Here is a 12295-nt window from a genome sequence, read left to right as displayed (position 1 = left end):
ATTGAAAGCATAAGATCGTGAAAAAAATTTCACAGATCTAATGCTTACTAGTCGCAATTGCGGCTTTGTTTACTTGCGGGTACCCGGGCGTGACGTCATCACATCGTGCCCGGGCCTCCGACGGTCATAGAGATGACTGGTGACCATCTGGTCACCAGTCATCTCTATGCTTCCTGTCCGACACAGGGCGATCCTTTCTCCGGGCCCCCGATGGCACAGGGGAGCCCGAAGAAGCACCGGATGGCGGCGGGATGTTCTTATGGTGCGCAGGATCGCCGCCGGAACACAATATCTGATGCCTCTAGCTGCAGGCATCATTCAGATATCACCGCACAAAGTCCAGGACGTCATATGACGTCCACCCAGGATAGGAGATCCCCTTTGTGGACGTCATATGACGGTGTGCGGTATTGAAGTGGTTAAGCACAATTGTGTTTTGTGAAGTTTATGGTTCGGCTTTTATAAAATATTTATTTTTCTAGATTTAAATGGAGCTTGCAGTAATTCCAGTAATCCAACATCAACCTCAGAGCTGCCAGATTACACCTTGTAAGTATTTGAACTCCTATTTTGTGCTTGAAGTATTGTTTTTAGATGTATTGCTAGACTATTTAATTTCTTGTAATATCTTAGGAAATATACAGCAATCTCATCTCAGGAGCAGCGTCAGACTTACAAAACTGACTTCAACGAAGAATACAATGAATACAGAGATTTACATGCAAGGATAGAGAGGATAACGAGCAAATTTACACAACTGGATGGTCAGCTGAAACAGCTATGCTCTAGTTCAGAGGAATATAAGGTATAAAGCGCAGACATCACCATTACATTGCTTCTTCTAACTGAACTTTCCAGCGGGCTTGCAACGCCAGAATTAATGGTAGCTGTTTTTTTTTTTTGCATCCATTTAAAGACATAGGAAGTCGTATTTAACCTTTGGGTTATACTTCTACCGACCAGGGGAATAGACTGTGGCAAACAAACTGTTGGCCAGCCCTGGATAACCTCTTCTATTACCAGCATGGCTCCATTTTTATTTTTTTTCCTGGCGTCATACTAGTCCTTTTTTCTTAAGCTTTTCTCTGTTGAAAAATACATAATTTTTTGCGAACCCCTTTTTTCCTTTTCTATTTTATTTTCTTTCTCTTAGTTACGGTTTTTCTGTTGCTGCTGAAGCTTTCTCTTTGATTGCAGCTGTCTGGGTCAGTCCAATTTTGTACCATGTCTGGACCCTGCTGGACCTGACATTGCAGGGATAGCCTTGAAATTACTTTTTGGCATTGGGCTCTAAATGGCAGCCTTTGTGCTAGTAAAAGTTAGCTGTGGAGTGCTTTCCAGGCCAAGTGACCGATCACTTTAGAGCAGGGTTTCCCAACCAGGGTTCCTTGAGCAATTGGCAATTTCTGCGCCTCAGATCATTTCCCACTGCCAGCATTGATGATTTTAGCCATTTCTAAGCAGGTCATTCTTTCCAATGAGTTGTAGATATAGTAATTTTTAGCAGGGGATCTCGGAGACCAGAAAGTTGTGTCAATGGCTCCTCTGTGTTGAAAAGGTTGAGAGGGTGCTTTACATATGTAGCGAGTTGGTCAGTTCAGCCAAGCACTGGTAGTGACTTAATGGGCTTAGGGTGCTGGACCCCTTTATTTCCCATTTCTGCTGTGTTTTTTATTTATTTTTCTTTGCCACTATGGTGGTCCAACTTATCTGTGTTTTGTGATCATGATCGTTGTCTTATTTTGCTACAAAATTCAGGCATCCTGGTAGTAGGAGGAGATAACCTGGGGGTTGGCTTAGTTTGTTTGTGTGCCAGTGTTCAGTCCTCCCAGTTGGTGATGGTATAACCTGATCAGAGACTTCCTGTGTCCCTCAAATTCCATGAAAAGTGTTTTACTGGAAGTAGAAATTCCTATATTGAGAACTGTATAGGTTTAATACATAATATGTGGTATATAATTTTCCTATTAATGGACAACGCATTTCATGTATTGCATGCATATGATGTCAAAATAGAATATTTTTTGCCGTAGTGGTCCTAGGACAACTGTGGCAAGCCACTATGACTAGTAGACGTATATTCCGTGACAGAAAGAAAATGCCCCTTAAGCCCCAAAGCTATGTATATCACAGAGCAAAGCCTGCATTGCATCTCAAAAGGAATTTAATAGCCAGTGGCCAAATTTTTTTCTGTATTACATAAATGATAACACATGTAGGCTTGAGTCTCTGCCTTTGAGCCACAGCCCACAAGAGCAGTGATAAAATGGTAAGTTATTTCTATTGGGCTGGCCATACTAATGTCCTTGGAAAGACCAAGTGCCTTTACTGTGGTTGATTTACGAGGGGGTCAACCCTGAACACTGCTTCAGCTCAGTAAAAATATTTATTAGTTTTAGTAAAGTAATCCCATAATGTATCACACAATGTGTAGTACATTTTCAAACGTATCAAAACTAGTTAGTCTTTACGTGGGAAACTGTTAAAGCTTTTTTTTATTGTATAATCCCTTAAAGTTATTGTAAAGCTTCGATTTTTATTTTTATATTAACAAACATGTCATACTTGCCTCCACTGTGCAGTTTGTTTTGCACAGTGTGGCCCCGATCCTTGACTTCTGGGGTCCTTCTGTGGCTCATCCCCCGCATCGTATAACCCCCTAGGAGAAGCGCTCCCCAGGGGGGTTACCTTGCTGGCACGCTCCCGAGTTCAGCATTTGTGTCCATAGACGCTGAATGCCGGACTCGGCCCCGCGTCATTGAATTTGATTGACAGCAGCGGGAGCCAATGGCTGCGCTGCTATCAATCCAATCAAGAGCCGAGGACCCTGGGCAGAAGGAGCGCACGTCTCCGCCGTGGTAAATTCCAGGGCTCAGGTAAGTAAAACAGGGGGGCTGGGGTGCCAGGTGTTTTTTCCCCCTAATGCATAGGATGCATTAAGGTGAAAAAACACAAGGGTTTACAACCCCTTTAATAAACCTAAAGTAAATGCAGGGCTGGTAATGCATAGTTTTTGTGTTTTTCTCCTTATGTTTATTTTGGGTTTGGATATGCTTATAGAGCACACATACACAAAATAAAAGCTAAGTCAGCTTAATCTGTAGGTTTTTATTCACTGTCCGAGCATGTTTCTAAATTGTAAATCTTGAGGATTAGTGTGCCAACTACTTTTTGATTTAAAAGTTGTATAGCCTGAGTGGAATGTAACACGGGTTGTTAATTGATTAGAACTATTTTATCATTCTGCCTTATGAGGCAGAGCTGGCCATAGTGGTTGATTAGCTTAAAGCCCACATCCAGGTTTTCTTTAATTTTTTAGTAAATAAGCTGGCTCATATAAATTAAATAAATTACCAAGTTATTCAGCAGCTGCGAGCGCTTTATTATACTGTAGTAGCACCAGCAATGTACATTATACAGCGCTGCATTTTGCAACAGTACAAGTGACTTCCCATCTACTGCCAGAACAAGATCAAGTTAAGCTGAGTGCTTGTCAGCCATTCAGAGGAAACCTTTGTACTTTTATCAATGATTACAAGACTTACTCTGTTTGGCCAGGGTGGAAAGGCAAGAAGATGTCCCATTCTCCACCTTGGCCAATCGGAGGAAGCCTTGCATTCGTTGATAAAAATACAAGGCTTCCTCTGGCTGAGAAGTACTTAGCCTAACTTGATTTTATAGTTGTGGCAGAGTGTAAGTCACATGTAATGTTGTGGAACAGGGGTCTCCAAACCCTAACCTGCCGGCCACATACAACCCGCTTGTGTGTTTTGTCTGGCCCGCAGCTCACCCAGACTCTGCCAACATAGCATTGCCGATCTGCTGCCTTTTAAAAGCTGCTGCTGTACAGGGGGCAGCTCTGATGGGACACACTGATGCTGGGGGGACGGCTCTGATGGGGGCCACTGATGCTGGGGGCTGGCTCTGATGGGGGACACAATGTGCAAGGAGGCTCTGATGGGGGACACAGATGTGCAAAAATGATTCATGTAAAATATATATTCATTTATTAATATGTTATTCATTCATTTATACATAACTGATTGTTTTCAGCCCCGAATACTTGTAAAATCTACAATGTGGCCCTTGTGTTGAAAAGCTTGGAGACCCTGCTGTGGAATCAAGTTCTGCATACTGTAGGTTGCTGAAGCTACTACAATATGATTCAGCATTCACAGCCATCAAATTACTTACTAATGGAAATAGTTTGCTTTAGCCAGCTTGGCCCTAGCAGTTTAACTTTAATTTATGGTAAGCAACAGTGCAGCGCTATAAGAATCTCACATTAGTGCTAAATACAAATAAAAATGTACATAATACAAATAAGAAAATGGAAATATGTGAAACCAGAAGTGCAAAAATATTAAGCAAAACAGTCCCAATGAAGAACAAGGTCGGTGAAGCATGTGACCAGAGGAGAGCAGATGGTAAATCCCAACGGCCTCTAAGCTTCACAACAATAGGACCGCATACCACCAGTGTGTCTAAAAGGTGGGGGCTTACCGAAAACAAATGACCCCCAATAAAGAGTGGTCAAAAAGTGCTTAGTTTGTACTCCTTGGAGGCCTCTAAAGCACGTTGCCAAAATTGCTATATTCCCACGATCACTACGCAACCGAGCTCAATAAGAAATGATACTTGGCTGTTTTGTGTTTTGGAACTACATTTCTCATGAGACATTGCATGGCTGGCAGTTACAATTGCTCTGAGGCATGATGGGACTTGTAGTTCTGCAGCAGCTGAGGGTCTCAGGTTGCCTACCCTGCTCCATAGTGTAAACCAGTAGAGTATATGCCATTTAATGGAGAAAATGCACCTACAATAGATGGATGGTGTTGGTGTGTATGTACAGGTGAAACTCCAATTTTTCGAGTATCGTGCAAAAGTTAATTTATTTCACTAATGCAATTTAAAAGGTGCAACTAATATATGAGAGAGACTCATTACATGCAAAGCAAGACCGTTTAACCTGTGATTTGTCATAATTGTGATGATTATGGCTTACAGCTCATGAAGCCCCCAAATCCACAATCTCAGAAAATTGGAATATTACATGCAATCAATAAAATAAGGATTGTACATGGAACAATATCGGACCTCCTGAAAAGTAGAAGCATGCATATGTACTCAGTACTTGGCTTGGGCCCCTTTTTCAGCAATTACTCTCTCAATGCGGCGTGGCATGGAAACCATCAGCCTGTGGCACTGCTGAGGTGTCATGGAAGACCAGGATGCTTCAATAGCGGGCTTCAGCTTTTCTGCATTGTTCGGTCTCATGTCTCTCCTCTTTCTCTTGGCAACGCCCCATAGATTCTCTATGGGGCTCAGGTCAGGTGAGTTTGCTGGCCAATCAAGCACAGTAATCCCACGGTCATAGAACCAGGTTTTGGTGTATTTAGCAGTGTGGGCAGGTGCCAAGTCCTGCTGGAAAATGAAGTCGGCATCCCCATAGAGCTCGTCTGCGGAAGGAAGCATGAAGTGCTCCAAAATCTCCTGGTAGACAGCTGCGTTGACCCCGGCAGATGACTTGGCTCCCCAAATCAACACAGACTGTGGAAACTTCATACTGGACTTCAAGCATCTTGCAGTGTGTGCCTCTCCATTCTTCCTACATACTCTGGTTTCCAAATGAGATACAAAATTTGCTCTCATCAGAAAAGATGACTTTGGACCAGTGAGCAACAGACCAGGTCTGTTTTTCTGCACAACTGTCAGGTCAGCAGTCTTTCCCATGATCGTGATTCATACTGAACCAGACTGTGACACTCGAACGGCTCAGGAACCCTTTGGAGGTGTTATGGCTTAATTGGCTGATTAGTGTGGGACACTTTGAGCCTAGAATATTGCACCTTTTCACAATATTCTAATTTTCTGAGAATGTGGATTTGGGGTTTTCATGAGCTGTAAGCCATAATCATCACAATTATGACAAACCACGGCTTGAACCAACTTGCTTTGTATGTAATGAGTCTATCTCATATATTAGGTTCACCTTTTAAATTGCATTCGTGAAATAAATGAACTTTTGCATGATATTCAAATTTTTCAAGGTGTGTGTGTGTGTGTGTGTGTGTGTGTATGTGTGTGTATATATATATATATATATATATATATATATATATATATATATATATATATATATATATATATATATATATATATATATATATAATGTGATTGTTTTAGTGCTGCACCTAGCGTGGTTTCTCTTAAATACAGCCAGCCTGTACCCCGATGGGTGTCACCCGGGGCAGAATGCCCGATCCCCGCCCCCCCTGGTAAATAAAAAATAAATAAAAATATCGGGGTATAACGCATAGGCAGAGTTTACCCTCTTTTCCGGGGGGAAAAAGTGCATGTTATATGCCGATAAATATGGCAAATGGAATCCTGGGCTTCGGCTTTAAGATTACATGTAACGGCTTATAAACTTTGGTGTCACTATAGGTGAACTTTACAATTTGATGTATTGATTAAAGATCGCTTCCCAAATTGACACAAGGTAACTGTTATTCCAGCACTGCTTTTTGTCAATTTATAGCATGATATACAGTGGTGGCCTAGAAATTGATTTAAGTGTATGCTGATGGTGAATAAACAGTGCTGTATAATTAGAGGTCAGGACACTCTATCTGCATCATCTCCTTCTTGTGTGTGTTTTTAAATGTTTGGTATAGTAACATGAATCTTTTTCTGTTTTCATTTTAGACTATCCATGATCAAATCTTACAAGAGTATCGTAAAATTAAAAAAGTAAGTAATCTGAACTAAAGTCATTGACGTGATATCTGGGCTAACTGATGCATCATGCAATTTGCAAAGCAGAATTGAAGTGCTGGTGACATTGAAGCATTTACATTTCTTCCTTTTGGTGAAAGTTATGTGTAAAAGGTCTACTATAAGACATGGCGGTTAAATGAAAATATGATTTTTTTTTTTTTTTTTTTTGGCACTATCTGATTCTCCAACACTTCTATATATCCAGCAGGGTGGAATGTAGCAGTACATTAACAAATGTTCTGTAGCCTTAAATGAAACTGTAGACCTAAATTAACTTCAGTTTCTTTAAGACCTGGAAGCATACAGTCCACAGAAGTACAGAGTGTGGCTTGCATAAGTCCATGGATGTTCTGCATTCCTTTTTTGGTTCAAGATGTTTGTTTACATCGAAAGGTCTATACGTTTTTAAAATTTCCACTTTTATCATTTGGAAAATTTGTGTTTTGGTAATGCAAGTCGATGGGGAAAAGAAACATTGAAAATATTTCCTGTAAAAGTTGACCTGTGAGAGAGGTAGGATAGGGTCAGTGACTTCTAATTAATTTTGACCACCTTTTTTTTTTCTCCCCTACAGTCAAATCCGAATTACAGTGAAGAGAAGAACCGCTGTGAATATCTCCACAATAAACTGGCTCACATAAAAAAAATGATTGCACAGTATGACCAACAGGTTCTGTCCTGGCATTAGTGCCCATGTTCGGGTAGCAGTATCGTTGCTCCTATACATAAAGCTGTGTTCTTGGCCCCTTACTTTTTTCGCTGTGCAAGGTTTTTTTTTTTTTTGTTTTGTTCTGCAGTTCCGCTTGCTATCAGTGGAAGAGAAACAACTTGCTAAACAAATGGCATACCTTGTGAAATGATCTGGTTCTCAATAAACCAAGTAGTGGAAGCTGCACTTGGTTTAAGCTCACTACCTGCAAAATCGGTTACATTTTTTTTCCCTTTTTTCAATTTTTTTTTTTTTTTTGTCTCCGTTTTAATATTGGATGGACAAGTATAATCAAAACGATGCCAAAATGGGGTTATGTATTTTTTTTTCTTTTCTTTTATCATTACTGGAATCCAATAATAAAACGAACAATGCAGCCAAATATTTTCAGAATCTTGTGGTTTAGAGTTTGGGACAGGAAGTCACAGAGGGCTTGTTCAAAAAAAAAATGCACACCTTAATGTGTGCTGCATTAATTTGTATTGGGATGTGTTTTATACCTGTTGCATTTTTCAATTGACTCCATTTGAATTGAATGGCTAAATGATGGTGTGAACAAGCTTTGAGTATTGTGAAAGGAATTCTAGAACCATAGTTTGGAACAGTGTTAAGCTGAGCGTCATTGGAAATCACAAAAAAAAACGCTTCAGGCCTGAAAGTTTGGAAAAACCGAAACAGACAATTGTACTTCAAGAATCATGTCACCTACAAAGTCTTCTACACAAGTGCTTTGTTATGGAATTTTTTCATAATTGAGCCCTCTCAATGCCTGGCCGCTTATATTTTGAGCTGTTGACGTTCACTGTTAACCCAAAGTGTTATTAGTGTGTAAGGCGATTGAAATAAAGTAAAACCATACCTAATTTTACAGCGCCAGTGTGGAGATTCAGTTTTGTGAAGTTTTGTATATGCTGCATGTTGTCTCTCTAGCTGGAAGTTTTCCAAGATGAAGACTAGCAGATTGCCTAGAGTATATACAACTTACAGTGAACTTCATGGAACTGGATCTTTATTTTGTAATGATAAAGTACATTTCTTTTCGATTCATTAAGGGACACAGGATTTAGTTATTTTTAGGCGGGTTATACTGCTGACCACAGGAGGAATAGGACACTGACAAACCATTGGCCAGCAAGGTGTAACCCCTTGCACTCCCAGCATGCTTGGTTTTTTGCTTGTGTCCTAGGGAATAAATGGCGCTTTATTTTATTTATTTTTTGCTATTTTCTTTTGGAGATTTTTTTTTATTCTTCATTGAAGACTTAATTTACATGCTTCTGAGTGGGACTCTTTATGCAGCTATCTAGATTAATTGATTTACTCAATAGGTTTGGTGGTGTTACCCAGACCCCTTTTAATGTGCCTTTTTTGGGCTTTCCAGGTCTAGAGCCTTGGAGTAGTGTCGGATATGATTCAGTCTTTGAAGATTTCTAATGAGTACACACCATGTGGGCTGAGAATTGGGAGCTACTATGTTAGAACAATTAAGCATCAGTATTTTTCTTCTTTTTTTTTCATCCGTTTCCATGGAAAGGATTAACATGCTAGGGAGTTAAAGAAGAATGCAGCTCTCTGTTAAAAAAAAAAAAGAAAATAATGCAAGACATGGTATATTTTTACATAGTTACAGTGGTCCAACTTGCACCAATGTAAAAAAACATATATTTAAATATCTATCCTACCTGGCCGATGCCCTGGATGCCACCTGAAGTAGACCTGGCTACTTCAGTGATCTCGACTTGCTTCTGGATCTCGTGCTGCATGGCGAGTTTTATTCATTGTGAACACCAGAGGTCAGCAGCTTAACATTCGGTGTCATTCAGAGAATGCTTCCGATTAGGGATGAGCCGAACACCCCCCTATTCGGTTCGCACCAGAACCTGCGAACACACCAAACGTTCGTGTGAAATTTAGAACCCTGTTAAAGTCTATGGGACTCGAACGTTTGAAATCTAAAGTGCTCATTTTAAAGGCTAATATGCAAGTTATTGTCCTAAAAAGTGTTTGGGGACCTGGATCCTGCCCCAGGGGACAAAAAAAAAGTTTGAAAAACTGCATTTTTTTCGGGAGCAGTTAATTTAATAATGCTTAAGGTGAAACAATAAAAGTGAAATATTCCTTTAAATTTCGTACCTAGGGGGGTGTAAAGTATGCATGTGAAATAGCACATGTTTCCCGTACTTAGAACTGTGTCTGCACAAAGTGTAATTTCTGAAAGAAAGTCATTTAAAACTGAATCGCGGCTATAATAAATTGTCGGCTCCCGGCAATTCAGAGAATTCATTCATAAAAAAAAAAGCGTGAGGTCCCCCCAAACTCAATTACCAGGCCTTTCAGGTCTGGTATGGATATTAAGGGGAACCCCGCAATCAATTAAAAAAGACGGACTCCCCCCCCCCCCCCCCCCCAAATATCCACACCAGACCCCTTACCTGAGCACGTAACCTGGCCGGCCGCAGAAAAGAGGGGGGGACAGAGCGCCCCCCCTCCTGAACCATACCAGGCCACATGCCCTCAACATGGGGAGGATAGGGACAAGAGCATCATCCCCACAACCCTTGCCCGGTGGTTGTGGGGGCTTATCAGAATCTGGAAGACCCCTTTAACAAAGGGGACCCCCAGATCCTTGCTTCCCCCCCTATGTGAATTGGTAATGGGGTACATTGTAAAAAAAAACACACACACACACCGTGGAAAAAAGTCCTTTATTAAAAAAATAAAATAAAAAAAATCCAGCCGTGGTAATCCACTCTCGGTCCCGGCTCCCCGCTCCAACGTTGTCGGTATCCAGCGACGGGTGATCTCCTCTCCGGTCCAGCCATGAGAAGATCGTCCGGGATCCAGAGCGCAGCATCGCCGGCCGCCTGTCTCCACCGGAGACAGCCCGGCGAATGACGCTGCTGGAGCTAGTGACATTTCTTATATAGGTGAGGCAGGCCACCCTTTACGTGACCCCGCCCCCTCTGACGCAAGGGGGAGGCCTGGGCTTCCCCAGTGACATAGCAGAGGGGGACAGGGTCACGTGACGGGGGGCCCCGCCTCACCTATATAAGAAAGGTCAGTAGCTCCAGCAGCGTCATTCGCCGGGCTGCGCTCTGGATCCCGGACGATCTTCTCATCACTGGACCGGAGAGGAGATCACCCGTCATTGGATACTGACAACGTTGGAGCAGGGACAGAGTGGATTACCACCGCTGGATTTTTTTTTTTTTTTTTTTTTTTTTATATAAAGGACATTTTTTCACGGTCTGTGTGTGTGTTTGTTATTTTTACAACTATTTACACTTCCTTCGTGAAATGGTAGGGGTACAATGTACCCCATTCACATGGGGGGGGGGCAGGATCTGGGGGTCCCTTTTGTTAAATGGGTCTTCCAGATTCTGATAAGCCCCCCGCCCACAACCACCGGGCAAGGGTTGTGAGGATGAGGCCCTTGTCCCCATCAACATGGGCACATCCTCCCCATGTTGAGGGCATGTGGCCTGGTACGGTTCAGGAGGGGAGGGGGCGGCTCTCTGGTCCCCCCTCTTTTCTGCGGCCGGCCAGGTTACGTGCTCGGATAAGGGGTGTCTGGTGTGGATTTTTGGGGGAACTCCCCGCCATTTATTTTTTAAATTGACAGCGGGGTTCCCCTTAAAATCCACACCAGACCTGAAGAGCCTGGTAATTGAATTGAAATGACTTTTTTTTCCCCTTCATAAATGACACTTTGTGCAGAGACAGTTCTACCTACGGGAAATATGCGTTATTTCACATGCTTACTTTACACCCCCCCAGGTATGAAATTTAAAAAAATATTTCACTTTTGTTGTTTCACTTTAAGCATTATTAAATTCACTGCTCCCGAAAAAACGTCTGTTTAAAAAAAAAAATTTGTATTGATACATGACCCCTGGGGCAGAACCCAGGTCCCCAAACACCTTTTAGGACAATAACTTGCATATTAGCCTTTAAAATGAGCACTTTCGATTTCTCCCATAGACTTTAACAGGGTGTTCCGCGGCTTTTCCAATTTGCCGCGAACACCCCAAATTGTTCGTTGTTCGCCAAACAGGCAATGTTCGAGTCGAACATGAGTTTGACTCGAACTCGAAGCTCATCCCCACTTCTGAGTGAATGCAAAGTGTTCTGTGATTGAACGAGGCGGAGAGTGTGATGTCACCGTTCCTTTTGTGCCAATTCAGAAAATGTAAAGCATTCCTGTGTTCACAGTACATCTGACTGGCTGCTCCGCACAGGACCCAGAAGCAAGTGGTCGTCTTCAGCTATTTCCATTTTCCAGTGGCATTGGCCAGGTATGGTACATACAAATTTACCTTGGTCTAATCTGGACCTATGTAATTATGTACCTGAAATTCATCTTTAAGTGCTGCTTCAACCTGCCTGTTTGTCTGCACCTGCTGATCTTCTGAGCCATTAAGTTTTTACAATCAGCAGAGAGACTTCAAGATTTTATGTCAACCTTTTCTGGGTGGTGCCAGGAGCTCAGGCGGGGGGACCCTAGAAGAGGAAAATCAGGGCTGCTCTGTGTAAAACCATTGCACAGCGCAGGTACGTATAACATGTTTAAAAAAAGTTTACAATCTCTTTTAACACTGCTTTGCATGAGGATTGTCCAAATACTGACAAAATTCTTAAGTCTTCAAAACTCTTTGCGGCGTTGTATTCTATGGAAAAGGAAATTATGAAAAAATGGTCCGTCTTAATCAAACACTGAAGGGGGCTGGCTTGGTATTTGCAGATTCTGGGTTATAGAATCGTGCCTCCTAGATTATTGGACACTGGCAAAGCTGTTGAGAACATGCC

The 12295-nt window shown here is 41.9% G+C and overlaps 1 protein-coding gene across 2 annotated transcripts in view; it reads left to right on the top strand.

Annotated features, from left to right (window-relative positions):
- The window catches only part of ELL (elongation factor for RNA polymerase II), a 128636-nt gene extending 119938 nt beyond the window's left edge, over positions 1 to 8698 (top strand). For both annotated transcript variants that reach the window (XM_040322816.1, XM_040322825.1), the window contains exons 9-12: positions 483 to 549; positions 634 to 805; positions 6709 to 6753; positions 7355 to 8698. In XM_040322816.1, the coding sequence (XP_040178750.1) occupies positions 483 to 549; positions 634 to 805; positions 6709 to 6753; positions 7355 to 7468 (398 nt within the window). In that variant the 3' untranslated portion in view covers positions 7469 to 8698. The remainder of the gene's footprint in view (positions 1 to 482; positions 550 to 633; positions 806 to 6708; positions 6754 to 7354) is intronic.
- Positions 8699 to 12295: the final 3597 nt, after the last annotated feature.

Source organism: Rana temporaria, chromosome 1 (assembly GCF_905171775.1).
Source record: "Rana temporaria chromosome 1, aRanTem1.1, whole genome shotgun sequence".
Lineage (NCBI taxonomy): Eukaryota > Metazoa > Chordata > Amphibia > Anura > Ranidae > Rana > Rana temporaria.
This window is presented reverse-complemented; position numbering and strand designations above follow the sequence as displayed.